The sequence below is a fragment of the Phoca vitulina genome, unplaced genomic scaffold (genome assembly GCF_004348235.1).
Source record: "Phoca vitulina isolate PV1807 unplaced genomic scaffold, GSC_HSeal_1.0 scaffold109, whole genome shotgun sequence".
Taxonomy (NCBI): domain Eukaryota; kingdom Metazoa; phylum Chordata; class Mammalia; order Carnivora; family Phocidae; genus Phoca; species Phoca vitulina.
The window spans coordinates 435796-458162 of NW_022589812.1; the positions used below are offsets into that span (position 1 = coordinate 435796).

The 22367-nt window shown below is 47.1% G+C and overlaps 1 protein-coding gene across 8 annotated transcripts in view; it reads right to left on the minus strand.

The window, feature by feature from the left end:
- The window catches only part of LOC116628014 (synaptotagmin-17), a 74377-nt gene that overhangs the window by 16982 nt on the left and 35028 nt on the right, over positions 1 to 22367 (minus strand). For all 8 annotated transcript variants that reach the window (XM_032398050.1, XM_032398043.1, XM_032398047.1 and 5 more), the window contains 2 exons: positions 13033 to 13153; positions 10741 to 10896 (listed from right to left, as the gene is read on the minus strand). In XM_032398050.1, the coding sequence (XP_032253941.1) occupies positions 10741 to 10896; positions 13033 to 13153 (277 nt within the window). The remainder of the gene's footprint in view (positions 1 to 10740; positions 10897 to 13032; positions 13154 to 22367) is intronic.

The window sequence follows — 22367 nt, forward strand, 5'->3', positions numbered from 1 at the left end:
GATTCAGCAACCAAGCTCTTTTGGACCTGGTTCTCGGACTTTTAAGCCCAAGTTATTTTCACAAGGTTTCCTGAGATGTAGGGAGAGAAATGACACTCAGCCCATGCCCCACAGTCCCTAGCCTTTCAAAGGTTAAGCCTTCTCCCGCTGACTGGCAGCTCTGGGTTGGAGCAGTCAAGAGAAGGCAAGGGACAGAAGGGCGGTCTGGAAAGGATATTCTTGGTTTCTGATCTCTTCCACGTGCCAGCCTTCATCTTGCAGCCACCAGGTACTGGACTTGGCTGCTGAGCCCAGCTGTTTCTCGCCAACACGGTGGCCCAAGGCAAAGCTGAACCTGACCTTCACTGGCTCCCCTTTCCCACCCCTAGCTAGGGCTCTGCAGGGATACGTGTGGTTGGATAAATCCCCAGCCCCCTGAAGCTTTCCCCCACGGGGATGTGCCTGGAGTGAGGCTCCATCTAAAGGCACCAAAATCATTAAACAACCACGCAAATGAAGTAAAAACTCCCCAGGAGCCCTGGCAGCTGGCCTGGTCTTTAAAGGCTGCCACCGGAGCCCAAAATGAACGCTTAAGATCTAGCCAAGTTTTACCGCCTGGGTGGATGGACTTTGGCAGCTCGAGGAGCTCTCTGGAGGAAAGATGAGGCGGGGATGCCACCGCGGGCTCTGTGCTCCGCCAGGAGAGCCCCGGGGTGGCAGGGGTCTGCTCCCACCTCCTGACCGCTTGGCTGGAGTTCTACCTCGGCCCACATCCAGGTTCAAGGCCATAACCCACCGAGCCCTCACTAAGGGCCAAGCGCTGTGCTAAGCACATTATATCGATCATTTCCTTTTGTCCCCACAACACCCTAGGAGTTAGGGGGCTGAAATCTACAGATGAGGAAATCTTCATTCAGAGGAGTTAAGTAGCTTGCCACCATAGAGAATTGTCCTTTACATCTAATCCATGAGCACTTTCTGTTGACTGTGCTTCTTACATTATATCCATGAGTTACTTCTTTGAAACCATTCTGCCACCTCCCTGGTCCAAGCCACCATCCCCTCTCCCTTAGACCAGCGCTGCAGCCTCCCAGATGCTCTCCTGGCTTCCCCTCTTGTCTTCTGACAACGCTTTTATTCTTCATTCAACAGGTGGAGGGATACTTTAAAACGTGATCATAGCACTTCCCTGGTCAAAACCCTCCAAAGGCTTTTCAATGCACTTAGGAAAAATATATATATATAGCTTCTAATCCTACAGGCTCTACTCAACCTGCCCTGTGCTATTTTTCCAAACTCACACTGCCTTCTGTGCTCTGGACATATTGGGGTAACATGGGAGAAGAGATGAAGTATCTTCTTGCTATTCAAAGTGTGGTCTTCAGACTCCAGTGTAAGTGTTACCCAGAGCTTATTAGAAATACAGACGCTCAGGTCTCTCCCAGACTTACTGACTCAGAATCCACATTTTGACAAGATCCCCAGGAGATGCATATGCTCATCAAAGTGTAGAGGTTAAGAGCGAGGAAGACTTTGGAACCAAACAGCTTGGGTTGGAAGCCTGGCCCAACCACTCACCAGGTGGATGACTTGGCATCAGTGACCAGCTACTTCCTGCGTAGTGAAGAACTCATCTTATCCAAAGAGAGATCTTGGTCTACGCCCTTGGCTCCTAGGAGGTGATCTCCAGGCTCGTGGAATATCCAGCAGAGGTGTCTTTGTTCGCCTGAGGGCTCTAGCCACGGACAATGTGATTTACGGTGACAGCTTTGGGGTCCCCTAGAGAAACCAATGACTAGAGGTATTAGCTGGACCTCCAGGAGGGTGCTGGAGGCTGATGGTCAGCTCCCAGAGAGTATGGGATTGAGCCCCGTTAAAAACTCTGGACACCACAGGCTCAGTGAGCTCCCCGCGTTGGCAATATTCTGTGCATACTGCACACGTAGTGAGCAAGAGGAGGTAACACCGTCCATGACTCCATGGGGACAAAATGACAGGAAGCCCCACGTCCGGACCCCTTCTGGACTCTGCCCTGTGTGTCTCTTTCCTGGGCTGATTTTAATTTGCATCCTTTGCCATCATAAAACTATAGTTCTAAGGAGCACCTTCCTGAGTCCTGTTGAGTCATTCTCGTGAATTATTGAAGCTGCATGGGCACGGGGACCCTGCATATCTAGCCAGCTGGTCCAAAGTGAGGGCAGTCTTGTGGGGACCAGTCCCTCCGACTTTGCAGTTGGCTCAACTCATTGTCATTCCCTTCCCCGACCTTCAGTCACCCCAGCCGAAAAATGGCCATAGAGCAGATCACACCTTCTATGTTTACTGAAAGATTAAATGAGATGATGAACACACAGGAGTTTCGCAATAAACACAAGTACAATGTCCCTGTGGTTTGGTCAAGGAAACTGAGGGTCACAGAGGCAAAGCCACCTGCCCACAGTCAGAGGCTGAAGCCCTGGCTGACTCGAACCACGGGGCAATACTGCCTCCTCGTGACTTGCTAACACCTTCTGGGAAGGGAGGGACAGGCGTGGTTCGGCTGAGCCCGTGGTCCAGCAACCTGCTGAGGAAGTCACGGGGCCTCTGGGGGGAAGTCACCCACCGCCATCCCAATGCTCCCTACTGCTTCTCTTCTCTCCTCTCCTTTTGGGATTCACATGACATGAATATGAGGCTCTGTGATATTGCTCCACAGGTCTCTACTTTCCCCTTCTGTCCCTCTTTTCTACCCCATCTTTTTTTTTTTTTTTTTTAAAGATTTTATTTATTCATTTGACAGAGAGAGACAGCGAGAGAGGGAACACAAGCAGGGGGAGTGGGAGAGGGAGAAGCAGGCTTCCCGCGGAGCAGGGAGCCCGATGTGGGGCTCGATCCCAGGACCCTGGGATCATGACCTGAGCCGAAGGCAGACGCTTAACGACTGAGCCACCCAGGTGCCCCTACCCCATCGTTTTATTCTGTTGTTCATAGTACGCAATTTCTCTTCATCTATCTGTACGTTCCCTAACTCTTTCCTCTATCACCTGCATTCTGCTATGGAGCCCATCCAGTGAATATTTTACTTGGTACCGTACTTTTCTGTTCAAAATTTTCCACTCGGTTCTTTTCTTCTATCTTCTGTTTCTCTACTAACCTGCAATAGTCTCTGTCTTACCATTCTTTTCAAGAGGATTCACCCGTCCTTCTTGGAGCACGGTTATAATAACTGCTCTGAAGTCTTTGTGTGATCATCCCAACATCTGGGTCATCCTGTGGTGGGTGCCTGCCGATTATATTTCCTCTGAGAATTTGCCAGACTTTGCTGGTTCTCTGTGAATCAGGTCGTTCTGGATTGTACCCTGGACGTTTTGAATATTATGTTATGAGACTCTAGGTCTTGTTTGAATCCTACTAAATATATTGATTCTTTTTGGCTGTACCAGGCAGCTGAGTAGGTTCGGTTCAGACCACATGTTCTAACCTGCCTTCTGGGTGCTGTTAGGCCAAAGTTGGTTCAGCTTTCAAAGTCTCTGCAGGGCTCTGCACATCTGTCCCTCATTTGTGCCCGCTGGGGCCCAGCTGCAGACCGGGCCAGTAGTCTACACTGTAGTTCAGTTCTCAAAGTCTCTCCTATACCATTGAGGGTCATATCCACTCTATGGGGGCAGCTCCGGGGTGAGCCCAGGACTTCATACATCCTCCTTTCTGGAGCTGCCTCCTCCTGCAATATTTCCCTCACTCCGGCTCCCAGGGGCCCACATTCATTACCCTCTGTCTAGAAAGTGGAGGCTTTAGTCTCCCCCCCCACTTCTGCCGCTTACTTCCTGTGCCTGGATTTGGGTCTGCAGCCAAGTGCCCACTGCCAACCCCAGGGCACTGTGGAGAGCACACACCGCTCTGGTTCTGTGGCTGAGCTGGCACAGCTTTGGGGTCAGTCCCCGGCTCCTGGATGCCGTGCCAGCTGGCGGCTTTGGGGTGATGATGATTAGGTGAGGGCGCTGCTCGGGAGGCAACCACAGGCAGCTGGTCCCAGCCATTCACCTCCAAAGGGCCAGCATTTCAACTCTTCCACACTCTGGAATTATTAAAACAACAGGCACGATTTTCCAAGGGGCTATTTCCGGGATGGGCAGGTCCACGGGCTAATTTGCCTGTAATTCCCAGGATAGGAATGATTTGCTGCATTTTACACAAGACAAAAGTCCAGACTCAGAGAGGTGGAGTCATCTGCTTGAAGTCACACAGCTGGTTAACAGTGGGGCCAAGATTCAAACCCAAGTCTGTATAATTCCAGGGTCCGCTCTTCTATGGCGAGTTCCATCATCATCAACAACAACGTCATCACCATCATCATCATCACCATCATCACCATCATCATCATCACCATTATCATCATCATCATCACCATCACCATCATAACCATTATCATCACCGCCATCATCATCATCATCATCGTCATCACCATTATCATCATCATCGTCACCATCACCATCATCACCATTATCATCACCATCATCACCATCACCATCATCACCATCATCACCATTATCATAACCATCATCATCATCATCATCACCATGGTCATCACCACCACCATCATCATCATCACCATCATCATCACCATTATCATCACCATCATCATCACCATCATCATCATCATCACCATCCTCACCATTATCATCACCATCCTCACCATCACCATCATCACCATCATCATCACATGTGATATTTATTGAGCACTATGTACAAGGCACTGTCTAAAGCTTTTTATATGATGTACTGAGGCTGGAAGGTTGGAAGAGAAGGAAATTGAGCTATAGGAAAGGGATGTCATCTGCCCAAGGTCACATACACCTGCTGAGTGGTAGAGGTGCTACTGGAACCAAAACCTGCATCTCACTCCAACCCGTACTCTGAGTGGCCATGCAACCGTTTCTCTAGCAGGCGGAGCTGGGCCCGGTGCCCAAGAAGTCGGGTGGGGAGAGAAGACAGAGGCTGTGGGGAGGCTGCAGGGAGGAGGTGTGGCAGAGGTGGGCTGAGGCCAGATGCTGGGGAACATCTGTGCCCCAGAGCAAACCCACAGCATCTCTCCGTCTCAAGGGAGCTTCTGGCTCTCGCAAAATGGCTATGCCCCTCTCAGACGGGCTTCCTCCTCCCTCCTCTGCTGGAAGCCCTCAGCTTCTCCAGTCCTGCTGCCCAAACCCCAACGCTTTCTCAGCATGTCCTCTGGTGCCCATTCAGCCCTGAGGTCTCCCCAGGCAGGCTGGTGACAGCATTGCTCCTGATCTCCCCTCTCCTCCTCTGCCCCACCTCCCCACCCACCTCATCCCACCAGCAGATTCAATTAACCAGTTAGATGCTGGAGCCGCAGAAAGCCAAGCAATTATGGAAGCAGACCAGGTGCCTTGGAACTCACTCTTCACAGAAGGGCCTTGGGTGGCCTCCAAGCAGACAGCGGGGCGGGGAGGGAGGCAGAACAGTGTGGGCAAATGCTGCCAACCCAGGCTGGGCGAGAGAGATCATTGCTAGAGTCTGATTCCTTCTAACGCACGTGGAATGACTGACGCTTACCCAGATGCACTTTCCGGGTCTTCTATGTATTTGCTCCCCAAAGTGTGGTCTGCAGACCCACAGCGTTGGCATCACCTGGGTGCTGTTAGAAGGGCAGAATCCCAAGCTGCAGCCCAGGCCGACTGAATCAGAATGTGCATTTTAACACATCCCTAGGAGATGTTAAGGATGGAAGTACCGCACTCTCTAGTCCTAGCTAGACACACTAAGGTTGGCGAAAAAATGTGGGTCATTGCCCTGGTTTCTCTTCTTGCGTGTTCTGCAGCTGCCTGGACACTGGGTATGACAGGCGGGCCCTCCCCCCGCTTCTGAGCCTGTGCCCAGGGCAATTCCTATAGCAGCTGCCTTGAGCATGGGGCTTCCATGCTGACCCCTGTCAACCTATTAGCTCCCAGGCTGAAGTACGAGGTTGGCCTCAATTTCTCTCCCAGACCTCAGTTTCCCTTCTGGGCTGGAGGCCTGCCTGGTCTCTCCTCACTCCCTACAACCTTCTGCGCCCAGCTCACTGTCACCTGCTCACTCCCCAGACAGGGTTGGGCATTTGCAACGTACCCTGCTTTTCTCTTTCGTAACCCTTAGACCAATTCACAATTACGTTGTGATTGTTGCAGCCTTTGACTAACATCCGTCTGTCCCCCCGCTAGAATTAAATGCCATGAGAACGTGGGTCATGAATGTCTGGCTCTCTATTGAATACACAGCACATAGTAGGTGCTCAAAAAAAATTTCAATCTGTGGAGACTGACACTTGGTCAGCTCCAGCCCCAGGGAGCTGAACCCCACCCCCTCCCGCCCCTGCCATCAGAGGCTGCCTCTACTCTCCATTCTGTCTCTATCAATCTGTCTACTGGAGATATCTCATATAAGTAGAATTCTATAGTATTTGCCCTTTCATATCTGGCTTATGTCCCTTAACAGAATGTCTTCAAGGTTCATCCATGTTGTAGCATGTGACCATTTCCCTCCTTTGAAGGCTGAATAACAGTGCACTGAATGGATAGATCACATTTTATTAATCCATTTATCCAGCTCTCAATGGACACCTGGGCTGCTTCCTCCTTTCTGCTACTGGGAATAACACCACTATGAGCATGGGCGCGTGAATGTCTGTTCGAGTCCTGCTTTCCGTTCTTTTGGGGATATACCCAGAAGGGGAATTGTTGGATCACAGAGTAATTCTATTTTTGATTTTTTGCAAAGCCTTCATCAAACTCTATTTCTTTTTTTTCTTTCTCTTCTCCCCCCACTTCCAAGAATAGCCCACTAACCTCAGTGGCTAATTCTACTTCACTTTCCCGGAAGGCCTCTGGGCTGCACGTCATTCTCTCACGAGTTGAAAAGCAATTCCCCCCCCTTTTTTTAAACTTCAGCTGCAGAAATCACCTGATTGAAAACTGCAGAAAAACCCTCATCCCACACAGGAACGGAACTGCTCAGCCAGCCCAGCCTGCCGGCTAATTACAGGCTTTTACCAGGATTCTCCACGAACGCTCCTAGCGCAGCTCAACCTTATTTTTTGTTATGAAGTGTTTGGAAACAAGCTAATGGGCTAGGTTTCAGATCCTTAGCCCGGATGTGACAGTTCTTTCCCCTGGCTGGTACATAAAGCAAGTTAGAACATCATGGATCCAAATTTGGCACAATTGTAGCTTTGCTTAGATAGATACCAGCACAACCCGCATTTCTTTTATCACTATAGTCAGTGCCCTTTACAGGTAAAATGCCATCCCAGCCGGGATTTCCACTCACAGCTATGGTTTTGAACCCTGACTCAGCATTAGAAATATCTGGGGTGCTTTAAAAATTACATATACACAGATAGAGAGACAGCCGATGTCCCCAACTCAGTCTGCTTGGTCAGAGTCTCTGGGGGTGGGGTCTGGCCACTGGTTGCACTTTACTTATTTACTTATTTTTATTTGCCTACTAGAGAGAGAGAGAGAGCACGAGCAGGGGGAGCAGCAGAGGGAGAGGGACAAGCAGGCTCCCCGCTGAGCAGGGAGCCCAATGTGGGGCTTGATCCCAGGACCCCGAGATCACAACCTGAGCCCAAGGCAGATGCTTAACCGGCTGAGCCACCCAGGGGTCCCTGGTAGCACTTGAAAGCTCCAGCTGATTCTGAAGTGTAGCCCGAGTTGAGCATCCCTTACTTAAGAAGGCAAGAAGACCTGCAATCCTTCCTTCTCTAGAAAGAATATTTTCAATGGGCTTTAACCTGACGAGAGGTGCCTCTGAGCTGGGGGCACGAAACCCCAATATTTAAACAGGAGAAGCAGATGTTCCACAAATGGAGAGCACGGGCCTTGTCTGATGGGTGCAGCTGATGACGGCCACCCGAAGTGGTGGGATGAATGAGAGACGTATGGGGGTGGGGCGCAGGGGTGCTACTCCAGTTTGAGGCTTTTGCCTGATGGAGTTCACACAGGGGATTCAAGGGGTTCAAAAAAACCTCTGAACAGAAGGCAAAGTTTTCTGTCCTTCGGGCTGTTTTTCTGGGAAGGGTGCTCCAGAGTTCTCACTGCAACACCTCAAGCTCTGTCACACACCGCTCACCTTCCCACACCCTCCCCTGCCCCCCACCGTGCGTAATGCAATTATTAAAAATAAAGAGCTAGGTGCATCCACATTTGCTTTGACCTGGAGGGACTGGACACATGCAGTTGTTAATGAAACAAAAGCCAGTTTCAGGGTGGTGTCCACAGACCGGTCCGCCAAGCTCCCCAAGAGCGGGGGCTGTCTGTTTTGTTTCCTGCTGTATTCCCAGCACCTGGAAACAGTGTCTGGCCCAGAGAAAGTGCTTCATACCCACTTCCGAAATGAATGAATAACTTCCTAAAAGAGCTGAATCTTCTATATGCAGATGATGTTTGTGTGAATGAGGAAAAAATTGTGAAATGAGGCATACCAGGATGTTATAGGCGGCGACCCCGGGGAGAAGGGACTGGAAGGGGGATGAAGAAGAGAGTATCATTGCTTTTTAATAATAGTTCACGGTTACTGAGTGCTTGCTATGCACGAGGCACGTTGCTCAGCAAAGATTATGTCTTGTTCTCATCTGATCCACATAACAATCCTTCAAGTCGTCCTGGTGCGGTTACACCCATTTTACAGATGAGAAAAGCTAAGCATACAGATCTTGCTCAAGATCACAAAGCCCGGACCCAGGCCCTGGCTCCACAGCCCGTGCATTTAACCCCTCTGCTCTTCTCCGTCCAAACTCCTCCTTTGCTTGTGTCACTCACTGTGACCAGCATGTGCTACTTTTGTCCTAAAATCTTAAGTAAAATATAAAAGTGTCAGGGCTTTCCTTCTGGGCACTCACTGCCCCCCCGGGGTCCCCTCCTGATCTAAATGTGCAACATTAAGTCCTTTATTCTCAGTAGGGACTTGGGAATCGATGCTCCATGTTTCGATCTTATCTCGGTTCAATAGAGTTCCCACTGCCTGCTCCATGGCATTTAAGGATTCAGTGGAATCACGGTCTTCTGCTCGACCTGAAACCTTGGGGACAGTGGGACCCATGGACAGCAACCATCCCAGGCTTCAACAGATAGGACTGTCATACCTGCTTAGTGCAGGCAGGCCCTGATTGGATGCAGACTCTCTGGGTGACAGGCCCTAAGAAAACCCAGAACCAACCTGCCTCAGAGGAGTCTTGGAGCACAGAGCATCTGCAATCTTGGTGATGAGAAGCAGTAAGCCCGTGCAGAGGAAGCCTTGCATGCAAGGATTTTTTTCAGCCACGGCCTTCTTTTTTGGGAGACCTGCAGCTAAGGATTTTAGACTAGATCTAAACAGATGAGGCTTCCTATTACTCTGGAGCACGAATCCTCACTTTGAGGTCAGTTCCTCAGTGCCAGCACTACCTGGGTGTTTGGGGAAATGCAGACCCCTTCATCTTTGCAGCTAGGAAGATGAGAGCTTAAATCTTGACTCTACCAGTCTGAGACTGGGTGGATCGGTTAGGTTTTGAGCCTCAGTCCCCAGCCCCGTAAGCCGATGAGGATGATGCTGATTTGACAGGGTGAATTATGATGCATATGAGCAATAAAGTAAATGAAGCTGAAGCCCCTGCTGGGAACAGGACACAGGAAATAACCAATCTTCTATTAACTCGACATAGTAGGAGCCTGCTTCTAAAATGGCTCCCAATGATCCCTAACTCCCAGTATTCACGCCCTTCTGTAATTCTGGAATGTGAGCTGGACCTACTGGGTTGCTTCTAATGAACAGAATATGGCAAAAGTAAGAGGATGTCGTTTCTAAGATTAGGTTACAATAAGACTCTGGCTTCCATCTTGCTCACCTGCCCACTCTGATGGAAACCATCCGCCATGTTGTGAGTTGCATTATGGAGAAGCCCATGTGGTAAGAAACAGAGGAAGGTCACTGGCCAACATCCAGGAAGACACAGAAGCCTCCAGTCCAATGCATCTCCACTGTTAGGAACTGAATGCTGGCAACCACTAACTATGCGAGTACGCTTGAGGAACAGATCCTCCCCCAGATGAGCCTTAAGACTGCAGGCCCAGCCAATACCCTGACTACAGCCTTGTCAGAGAACCTCAGCCAGAAGCACACACCAAAGCTATGTCTGGGTTCTTGACCCACAGGAACTATGAGCTTAATAAATGCTTGTTGTTTTAAGTCACTATATTTGTTATGCAGCAGTAGATAACTAATACACCCTGAAGACAATATATTAAATTCAACCACAGTAGCACATGAAGCCTTTTAAAATCCTCCTCTCCAAGTTAGGTGACATATTACTCACGTTTCCCTATGAGACTATAAGCTACTTGAATCACCATGTCAACAAAACTAACAGGGTGAGCACTTATTATTTTAGACTAGATATTACTTAATTTTACAAGCTCACTGAATCTTATAAACCTATGAAGCAGGTACGATGATTGCCCACATTTTAGAGATGAAGAAACTGAGACTCAGAGGGGCCAAGTAACTTGCCCAAGGCTTCAGCAATTATGGGGAAGTGCTAGGAAATCTGGCTCCAAAGTTTACATTGGTAATAATTATGCTTTACAGTTCTATGAATCTTGACCAACTTCACAAACAGTTGGATTCAAACCCAGGTAGCTGAATACCAGATATTACCATCTCTAGACACCTATTTTTAGGACAGTAAGTGGAATACAGGATAGTAAGTCATGAACTCACCTGGAGTTCATCAGGGTCTGAACCACTACCTACCTGTAAACACTAAGCTGGCATTTTCAAGTTCTTCTTGGGGAACTTTGAAGCTGAAGGATTCATTGTAGAAAGGATCAATTGTGCCTCTTAAGAAGGATGTCTTCTTTGTTTTCACAAGCTTGAGTCCATGTACCAGCTGGATTTTCACAAAGGGGTCTGAGAATTGGACACAGAATTATAGAATGTTGGAGCTCATGAAACTCAATCCATCCATCCATCCAACTTCCCATCTATCTGATAACCCAACCACCTACCCATCCTTTCATCTCTCTTTTTTCCATCAATCCATCCACCTTTCCATCCATCAGTCCAGCTGGATACCTCTCCTTTCATTCATCCATTTTCCCATCCATCCATCTATTATCCATCCCTCCTTTTTCCCATCTAGCTGCTTATCTGCTCATCCCTTTCTCTCTTCCTCCAGCCATCCAAGATTTATTGAGCTCCTTGCATGTTTCAGGCATTGTGTTTGTTTTACAGATGAAGAAACTGAAGATTCAAGATAGGAAATGGCCTGCTTAAGATCAGACTAGTGGAAGAAAAGCCAGACCCAGAGCCTGTGCTGGTTTTCTGTCCCTAGAAATCCATTATCGTGTCAGTGATCCCATAGCTCCATACACAGGAGCTCAGAGATGGCAGATTAATAACTATCATTCTTAGATCGCTTTACAGTTTACAAATTCATGTACACTATCTAATTTAATATTGTTTAAACAACTCAATGAGATGGATACTGTTGTTATCACAATTTTTCAGATGAAGAAATTGAAGCTTATGGAGGTTAAGTATCTTCCCCAAGGCCACATCATTTGTAAGCAGTAGAACGAGGACCTGGTTCCAGGCAGTTTGACTCCAGAACCTTTAATCATTTTATCATACTGCCTCTCCCATCGTGGTGAGTCTGAAACTCTCCAGCCTTAAGACCATTTCCTCCACTGGCCCCTTCCAAACCTCTATTTTTATAATGTGGTTTTTGAGAATGTGAGTTGTGTTCTAAAGGCAGGTGTCACTTTCTAGCAAAAGTAATTTATTTTAGCTACTGTACTTAGAGGAGACAGAAGTTTCTCCACTGAGCTGAAGAGGTCCCAGAGACCCCGGCTACTTTCATGATAATATCCTTTGCTGTCATGGGAGAAGCTCCATACAGATGGAATGTAATCTGTTCCATTTCATGAAAAGTCATGTTTGAATTGGTTTGCTACAAAGTAGACACTTTAAATACAACAGTATTTTCAGAGCTGGGATTTATAAAGATTCAAGGTACACCTGAAATGAGCTGGGGGGGGAAAAAACCTCAGGGCGTGCCCCCCACTCCGGCAGCTCGGACTGCAGGGCCGGTACACACTAGCGCCACCTGGAGCATGGCATCTCCACTGCAGGTACAACATCTGGAAAGGTGGGTCACTTCCTTGGGGGCTGCGAGCGCACAGACGATCTAGAGGTCAGGAGTTATCACACACGGTCTCAGTCAAATCCCCCATTCGAACGGGGTTACTGAGATACCATCATTTACCTGCCTCATCCTAAGAGACATCTGATCGTTTATTTTCCCTCTTGAATCTAACATCCTAGTTCTAAATGCTATTTGTTTATCCTTGCGGGGTTTTATTAATAGTATCCGGAATGCATATGCTAAGCAAAATAAGTCAATCAGAGAAAGACATGTATCATATGACTCACTGATATGAGGAATTTTTAATCTCAGGAAACAAACTGAGGGTTGCTGGAGTGGTGGGGGGTGGGAGGGATGGGATGGCTGGGTGATAGACACTGGGGAAGGTATGTGCTATGGTGAGTGCTGTGAATTGTGTAAGACTGATGAACCACAGACCTGTACCTCTGAAACAAATAATACATTATATGTTAAAAAAAAAAAAAAAAAAGATAGTAGGAAGGGAAAAATGAAGGGGGGGAATCGGAGGGGGAGATGAACCATGAGAGACTATGGACTCTGAGAAACAAACTGAGGGTTCTAGACGGGAGGGGGGTAGGGGGATGGGTAGCCTGGTGATGGGTATTAAGGAGGGCACATATTGCATGGAGCACTGGGTGTTATACGCAAACAATGAATCATGGAACACTACACCAAAAACTAATGATGTAATGTATGGTGATTAACATAACATAATAAAATTAAATTAAAAAAAAAAAGAGCTCGAGCCCCATGTTGGGGGAACAGATTACTTAAAAAAAAAAAAAAGTATCTGGAATGCAGAAAAAAAAAAATTTGGCCCTGGGTCAAACAGAGATGCCTCGTTAAGGAAATGGGGGAGGGAGGGGGTCGCACTGTACCTGAACCTTGGCTCACATCTGTCTGAAGAAGTTGCTTGGCTCGAATAACATCAACATTCAGTCTCCCAGCACTTGGGAGATAATTCAGTGACAGAAGCAGCTCCCCCAGCTCTACTTCATTCTGCAGGGAAAAGAAATGGTCAGGAAGTTGCTTTTTTCTTGTAGTCCCGTTTGTACCTACCATGCAGCAAAGTGACCCCAGCAGCTCACAAATGGGCTTCTGTGGGCGGATCAGTTGACAACGGGTGCCTCTTTCTTTGACTTCTTTTAGCCTCTGCCCCCAATTATTCCATCTATCTCAGAAAGTTCTAGGGGCGCCTGGGTAGCTCAGTCGGTTAAGCGTCCAACTCTGGATTTCAGCTCAGGTCATGATCTCAGGGTCATGAGATGGAGCCCCACGTCGGGCTCTGTGGTCAGCACGGGGTCTGCTCCAGATTCTCTCCCGCTCCCTCTGCCCCTGCCCCTGCTCGTGCTCTCTCTCTCTCTCTCAAATGGATAAATAAAATCTTTAAAAAAAAGTTCTTTCTGCTCTTAGAATGCTTAATAGCAGCAACAACATACTAACAACAAAGCATCAATAATGATAACACATAAAATGGGCGCCTGGGTGGCTCAGTTGGTTGAGCGACTGCCTTCGGCTCAGGTCATGATCCTGGAGTCCCTGGATCGAGTCCCGCATTGGGCTCCCTGCTCGGTGGGGAGTCTGCTTCTCCCGCTGACCCTCCTCCCTCTCATGTGCTCTCTCTCATTCTCTCTCTCTCAAATAAATAAATAAAATCTTTAAAAAAAAAATGATAACACATAAATGCTACATGTCAAGTTCTGTGCTCACACTTTGTATGTAATAACTAGTTCAATATTCATAATGAATCTGTAAGATGTTAGTATTACTCTTATTTAATGGATGAAACTGAGGATCAAACAGGGAAATGACATGTCCAAGTCCACACAGCCAGAAAGTGGTAGCACTAGCTTTTGGACCCAGGGAGGCTGATTCCAGATAATCTGACCACTATGCTCTTCTGCCTCCCAGCAGGGTAACTGGGAGGAGGATAACTGGGAGGCAGAATACCCTGCAGAGCAACGACGTGGCTGAGAAACCTGTTCTCAACCTGCAGTTCACAACAGAGCCCATGCTTCTAGCCTCACTGTGCCACCACTAGCCTGTGACATCCCTCATTAAAAAATACCCATTCCCTGGGTACCAACACTACCACACTGGTGGGAAATTCACCCAGAGCATGATTCCTTCCACACTTCCCAAAGTACCTAGAAAACAGGAGGCCCCCACTTCTCTGTCCCATTTTTTTTTTTTTTTAAGATTTTATTTATTTATTTGACAGAGAGAGACACAGTGAGAGAGGGAACACAAGCAGGGGGAGTGGGAGAGGGAGAAGCAGGCTTCCTGCTGAGCAGGGAGCCCGACGTGGGGCTCGATCCCAGGACCCTGGGATCATGACCTGAGCCAAAGGCAGATGCTTAACGACTGAGCCACCCAGGTGCCCCCTTTTTTAAATTTTTATCGTAAATACTTGCAACCATATACAAATTACACAGGCCGGTATAACGAATCTCCATATACCCACCACCCAGTGGCAACAATTATCAGAATACTTCTTTTGCTAAAGGCTGCTTCATCGTGTCTTAGTCTGTACTTGTCTTGGCTTGTATAACAAAAATACCACAGACTGGGTGTCTTATAAACAACAGAAATTTCTTTCTCACAGTTCTGGAGGCTGGGTGCCAGCATGATTGGGTGAGGGCTGTCTTCTGGGTCACAGACTTCTTGTTCTGTCCTCATTTGGTGGAAGGGACGAGGGAGCACCGTGGGGCCTCATACGTAAGGCACGAACCCCCACTCATGGGGGCTCCACCTTCATCACCTCCCAAAGGCCCTATCTCGCAACACCATCACATTGGACGTTAGGATTCCAACATGTGGACTTCGGGGAGACACAAACCTTCAGGCCACAGCACATCTACACACTGACTTGCAAAAAATTTTAGCTGAGTATTTTAAACCACATCCCAGACATGATGTCATTTTACCTGTATATCCTTCAGAGTGTACCTCTAAATGATAAGGACATTAAAACAAATATTTTCAGTATGGGAAATTTCCAATCATATTCAAAAGAAGGCAGAAAAGTACAAAGAGGGGTGCCTGGGTGGCTCAGTCGTTTTCGGCTCAGGTCATGATCCCAGGGTCCTGGGATCGAGCCCCGCAACGGGCTTCCTGCTCCACGGGAAGCCTGCTTCTCTCTCTCCCACTCCCCCTGCTTGTGTTCCCTCTCTTGCTGTGTCTCTCTCTGTCAAAATAAATAAATAAAATCTTAAAAAAAAAAAAAAGTACAAAGAAACTCATTCAGATTCAATAAATATCATCTCACGGCCAATCTTGATTTACCTATACCCTCATTCAACTCCCCATATCACTCTGAAGTAATTCCCAGACATATTATTTTTCTACAATATTTTAGTATATATCTCTAGAAGATCAGATTGATCTATGTATCTACCCATCTAACCATCCACCAGCTATTCAATCTCCATACACCCATCCATCCATCCACCCATCCACCATCCATCCATTCATTTATCCTTCCTTTTTCCATCCATCTATCCATCATCCATCCATCCCCCATCCTTCCTTTATCCATCCATCCACCCACCCATCCATCCATCCATCCATTCACCCACGCACCGACCCATAATCTCTATCCATCCCTTTCATTATCAGTCATTCCAGCAAATTTATGTCAAGTGGCAGCTCTAGAACATAGCTTGGCACACAGTAGATACTCAATAAACATGTGTTGACTGGATCCCCAGTCAAACCAAAAGATTTCTGTACTGAGTGAATTAATCTCAATTAACTCAGAGGTTGCAAACTGTCAGCCCCTAGATGTTTTTTATTTGGCCCACATCAAGTTTAAACATAATTACTTGATAATTATTATAAAATTCAAGAATCAAGATATTTCACACTTTCAAAAAAAATCTGGATTCCCTGCCTTTCTTGAAAAACGGGAAGTTTTGGCAAGGCTGGGCCCACATTCCCACCTGGCAACATCTGGCCACAGTGCAGCAACCCCCTAGATGGGACCTGCCTCCTTCATTTCATTCATCTATCCTTTACTGCTCTACATTTGAGCTTGCAGGTTTTTCAAGATAGGAATGGTCAACTCAGTGTCCTGAGCAATCGAGGAAGTTCAGAGCCCCTATACACAGTTGCTAGGGTTTCCCCCTTGTTCTCGAAGGCCTGGAAGATGTTACATCCTCAGAGCCTGACCCTGCAGACATATTTATCCTGAGATAAGAAATACTGAGAATTCTGCTGGCTCCTTCGTATCCTTGTGGACTTAGCGCGAAGGCTTCCCTGCTTCTACAACTAACCAGCTGCTCATCTCATGATACAGCTTTACAGGTAGGGATCCTAACTTGTAATTCAGTCTGCTGACCTGGTGGAAAATGGATTCGGCAAATCGAGTGTCATCAAGGGTGGTTCATTTAGAGATGGACCCAACTGAGGAACAAAACAATATGGCAGGAAATTAGCCTAAAGACATAGACCAGTGGTTCTCAAATGGAGATAATTTTGCTGCCACCACCACCACCATCTAAAGACATTCCAGATTGTCACAACTGAGGTGGGGGATGCTACTGGGATCTAGTGGGTAAAGGCCAGGGATGCCGTTCAACATCCTGCAACGCACAAGACAGCCCCTCAATCCCCAGAACAAAGGATGATCCAGCCCAAAATGCCAAGAGCGCTGATTGAGACACAAGGGATAGAAGAGAGAAAGGGGGATAGGTATCTCTTTTACAATAGCAAAAAAAGTAAATATCTGTTGACTCAGTATTTCCATTTCCAGGAACTTACCCCACCGATGTATCTCTCTGTGCGTCATGATGTGCGCACAAGAATAATAAATACAGTATTATGATCTTGACAGAGTGACTGTGGGCCACAACGTGCAAGGACTGGGGAGCAAATAGCCCCTGCCTTCATGGAACATACGCTCTGCTGGGGGAGGCAGAGAGTAAACAGACTAAAAGAGACACAAATGAGGTGATTTCAGATAATGTTGAGGACTAGGGAGAAAAATCCAGCAGGGCAGGGGGATGAGGGGCCTTTCTGGGGTGAGGGAAATATTCTGTATCTTGATTATGGTGGTGGTGACATGGGTGCATTTGCCAAAAATCAACTATTTAAAATGTACGAATTTATTGTATGCAAATCACACCTTAATAAAGTTGATTAAAAGGGGGGGATCTGAAGTAAGCAAATAGGGCAGAATATTATTAGCACTTGTCTAATCCAGGAGATGGGTACCTGGGGGTTTATTATTTTATGTCAGAAATATTTCATTTAAAAACACTTTAAACATTTAAAACATATTTTAAAAAATAAATATTAAAAAAGCAAGCACAAAAGCTTAGGGTAACAGAATGGTGACTGATAAGGCGCATCTGGGGGCCGCCATGTCAGCCGCGTTGGTCAGGCAAGGCCTCCCTGAGGTGAGGTTTGAGGAAGGCCTGAAGGAAGTGAGGCGGGGAGGGGCACACATGAGCATGGGCGTGGGAAGAGGGAGAAATCCAGGAACACAGTGAAGGCCAGTGTGGCTGCAGTGTGCTAAAATGTGGGTTCTGAAAGGGTCCATGGGAGCTAGAGAAAACTAACCAAGGGGCTGACCTGTGGGAATGTGCCCACCCCCAGCCTTACAGGAGTTGGTAAAAAAGGAGTGAGGCCAGCTACCGGGCTCTGGGTGCCTAAGGGGGCCCTCAAGCCCTTTCCAGAGTGGAGAGAGCTGCTCTTTTCCTCTCCAGGGGGCCACTGACCAACCTTCAACAAGACATCTGCCTGGTGTCATCCCCTATTTTCCTCTTTCTAAGAAGATTGTTTCTCATCTCAAAAAAAAAAAAGGGAAAGCTCTTTTCTTCCTCCTTTCCTTTAAAGGATACAAGCTGAGGCTCTCTCCAGCCCCACCCCCACCCCCCAACACAAGCCTATCAAGGTTTTCATGATGTATTTTTCCAAGGGAAGCAGTCCCATTGATCCAGCCATTCTTTCCCTCTGCCTCGCCTCGGGAGTGATCAATTTGCAAGACAGCTGTCTGGAACTCAGGGAAAAGTTGGTAGAAATAAAAAAAGAGGGCTAACTGAGCAATATCCAAGGGTTCGTTGACTTATTTAACAAACATTTAATCTACGGTTACTCAGTCCTAGGCACCGGGACATCACGATCATAATAATTATGGCAAACTTCTATTGCGAAATCTCCCTAGGCCAGGCACTGACTCTGGCAGGCTAAGGCTGAATCTCATTTCTTCCCCTCAACAGCTCTAGAGGTTCCCATTTTACAGATGAAAGAATTCAGACTTAGAGAAGCCAAGGGATCACATTCTGAGTAAGGACAGGAGGCAAGGGCAGCCTGCTTTAACTCTTGCACCATGTTGTTGGTAATGAAAGCACAATGCCACCAACAATTCAGTCTCTTGTTGGGGAGCAGGGAAGATATATTAAAAAAAAAAAATCAAAATTCCAGTGGCCTCACACTCACTAGGTTGTCTATAAAAACAACAACAACAAACAGAAAATAACAGGTGTCTGGTGCAGGCATAGAGAAACCGGAAGCCTGTGCCCAGTTGGTGGGGATGGAAAATGGCGCAGCTGCTGTGCTCCGTGGTCTGATGGCTGTTTCCCAAAAGTTTAGAACTAGAGTTACCATATGACCCAGCAGTTCCTCTCCGTGCTATTTCTATTCTCCCAAGAGAACAGAAAAACTTGTACATGAATGTTCACAGTTGCACTGTTCCCAACAGCAGGGAAGGTGGAAATGGGCCAAATAAATGGGCCAAATATCCACCCAGGGGTGAATGGACGAACACAATGTAGCATATCCATACAATGGAATGTTACAAAAAGAAATGATGTACTGAACATGCTACAGTATTGTGTAGCTAAACCTTGTTAACATTAGAGTAGGTGAAAGAAGCCAGACACAAAATCATATATGGTATGATTCCATTTCTGAGATATCCAGAAAAGGTCAATCTCTAAAGACAGAAAGCAGATGAATGGTTGCCAGGATCTGGAAGGAGTGGGGCTGGGGGTTGGAGGGCAGATATGGGGGGTGACTGCTTGGTAGGCAGAGGGTCTCCCTTGGTTAAGCAACTGCCTTCGGCTCAGGTCATGATCCTGGAGTCCCGGGATCGAGTCCCCGCATCGGACTCCCTGCTCAGCAGGGAGTCGGCTTCTCCCTCTAACCCTCCCCCCTCTCATGCTCTCTCTCTCTATCTCATTCTCTCTCTCAAATAAATAAATAAAATCTTAAAAAATAATAATAATAATAATAAAGCAGGCAGAGATGGTTAATCATTTGGATTTCTACAATAAATCGGTGAGATTCTCCTTACAAATAACATCACCCTCACTCATTTGTAGTCTTGGTTTTCATACACATTGCTTTGTTTGTTTTTTAAATGGCGAAGACAATGCTGCCTTCACCCTTAGGCAGAACAGGTGTGTGCTCTGGATGCCCTCCACCTCCATTTCAAATAAAAAAAGGGAAATACATTTTTTGGCATGAATTTAATATTTGATATTCAGAAGTAACAGTGAAGTCATCACTATGGAGAAATTAAACCGTTGCAGTTATCTTGAATGACTTATGTATGATGAGAGTTCAGGGCTTAGGATCTCAAGATCGTATCCTAACACAGGCCAGAAGAAAGTGGAGGGTTCTCACTCAAGTCTGGGCCAGAATGTGTGACACATGTGAACAACAATATCCACTCGGCCATCAGAGCTGCAGCTCTAAATAATCTGAGGGCAAAAGTGTTCCTGGAGGGTTCCTGAAGACAGTGTCTTCTTTGTCCTTCTTCCCTAGAAATATCCGATGCTAAATTTAAAAGCTGACCATCGGCCAGATGGTAAGGAACTTAGATTATGGGAACAGAAAAAGTAGGACCATCTAGTTCAGTAGCTCCCCAATCTGCCCTTCCTCCCCCAAAAGAATCACGGAATTCATGGTGATCTTTGTGGACACCCATTAAGTACTGGCCCCTTAAACTTACATCAACCTGGGGGAAATTTTGCCCTCCCCCACATCTCTAGGGACATTTGGCAATGTCTGGAGACATTATTTTGTTGTCACAAGTGGCGTGGGGGTTGCTACTGACAGCTAGTGGATGGAGGCCAGGGATGCTGTTAAAAATCCTACAAAGTGCAGGATACCCCCGCCCCCTCACTACAGAATGATCTGGCCCAAAATATCAGTTAGTACGGAGGCTTGAGAAATCTTAACTAAGATTCTTTTCTTATCCATGATTCCAGCCTGAACAAATGTTAATAGCAACCAAAGACTTTGAATTTTTCTCCAATAGATAGGAGGAAAAGTCCATTCACTAGCTCAGCTGAGCTTGTCTTAGGTCTTCTACAGACCAAAAAAGGCTGCAGACTAGCTGTAAGCCAAAGATCAAGCTACATTTCCATCCTTCCACTTCCTCCTTGGGCCTTTCTTCTTCGCTGCAAGCAGAAACCCAAGCACCCGATACAAAACCCCTCCCAGGAAGTGGGCTCAGCCGCCCCAGGAATAATGGACTGCTTATTCTGGGAGAGTCTCCAACTCCATGAAGTCTCCCTTCTCCCACCCAAATTTAGTCAGATAAGGTTGGCATGTCACAGCGAGAATAATTTGGTCCAACACCCTAGGTTTATGAAAGAAAACTGAACCAGGACATTCTCTCACTTCCCTATGTAATATCCTCCATCCACCACTCTCAAAATGAAAGCCAATGTCTTTAGCCTTGTCTAGAGGCGTCTGGCTGGCTCAGTCAGAAAAGCACGAGACTTCTGATCTCAAGGTTGAGAGTTCAAGCCCCACGTTGGCTGCAGCGGTTACTTAAGTAAATAAACTTAAAGAAAAAAATCCTTAGCCTCATCTACGACAAGATTTGTCAACCTCAGCACTATTTGGGGCTAGAGCATTCTACGTTGTGGGTGCGATCCTGGGCACTGTAGGATGTTTAATGGCATCCATGGTCTCTACCCACTCGATGCCAAGAGCATACCACCCCCAACTGTGACCACCCAAAATGTCTCTATACATTGCCAAATATCCTCTGAGGGCAAAATCCCCCAGTTGAGAACCACTGATCTACCAGGACCTAAATAATTTGACCCCAGCCTCCATCTCAGACCTCATCCACCAGCCCCAACTGCCTCCTTTCTACTCCTTGAAAACACAAGACCATTCCTGCTGCGGGGGCTTGCACCTGCTACTCTCTCAGCCCGGGAATGTCCACTCAAACGTCATCTCCTCATCTATGCTTTCCCAGACTCCCCCACTGAAAAGAGTCCCCTGCCTCCCTCACTTTCAAATGCTTGTTTTCATCACCCATTTTATTTCTTTCAAGGCACGTTGTCCTTATGTGATGTTTTCTGGCCCTCCACGGAGGCAAGGATAGTATCCAACTTTCCACCACCATGTTCACAGCACGTGGAGCAAATTCCATCCAGATGACCAGGAGAACAGGCTATGCGGCCCCTACATGGAGGCTCGCCACCACCATGTCACGGTCCGGAGAGGGGTCCCCCCTGTGTTTTGTTGCTTGCCCTATCCAACCTCAAGAGAACTGAAGCTGTGTTGGGAGAAGAAAACTGGGTGACAGGTGCCATTTCTACCTTTTCCCACTTTAACGCAATGTCACAAATAAACAGGCCTGGTTTCCTTTTTGAAGAGCCTGATGCACTTAATTTGGCTGAACCACGTGGGGTGGGCTTGGGAGAACCGAAACAGACCATCTGTAAATTACTCAAACGCATCCAGAAGCCAGCCTACAAGCCCCCAGCAGCCGCTTGTACAAATGCTGTTCTGCTCTCTACCCAGACAAAAATCCTCTCTCTCCCCGCAGCCTTTGAAAACCGCTAAGTTCTCATCAATAAAAAGGAAATCAAAGAAAACCATCTGGGACAAAAGACACTTTCTGGGGAAAACAACAGCCTGGCTCTGCTCCTGATACACATCCTTTGAAGCGCTTCGAAATGGGGCTCTGGTTCTCACAGGCCCAGCAGAGGGTTCGAGATGTGTGCACACAACTTTTCACGAGGCCCAAACAAGGCTGCTCTGTGCTTCCCCGTCTTTGTTCTCACGGGTTTCGAGAAACCTTTTGTCTCTTAATTTACTGCATGAACAACATTAAAATAGGAATGGATTTTTTTTTTTTTTAAGATTTTATTTATTTATTTGACAGAGAGAGAGACAGCAAGAGAGGGAACACAAGCAGGGGGAGTGGGAGAGGGAGAAGCAGGCCTCCCGCAGAGCAGGGAGC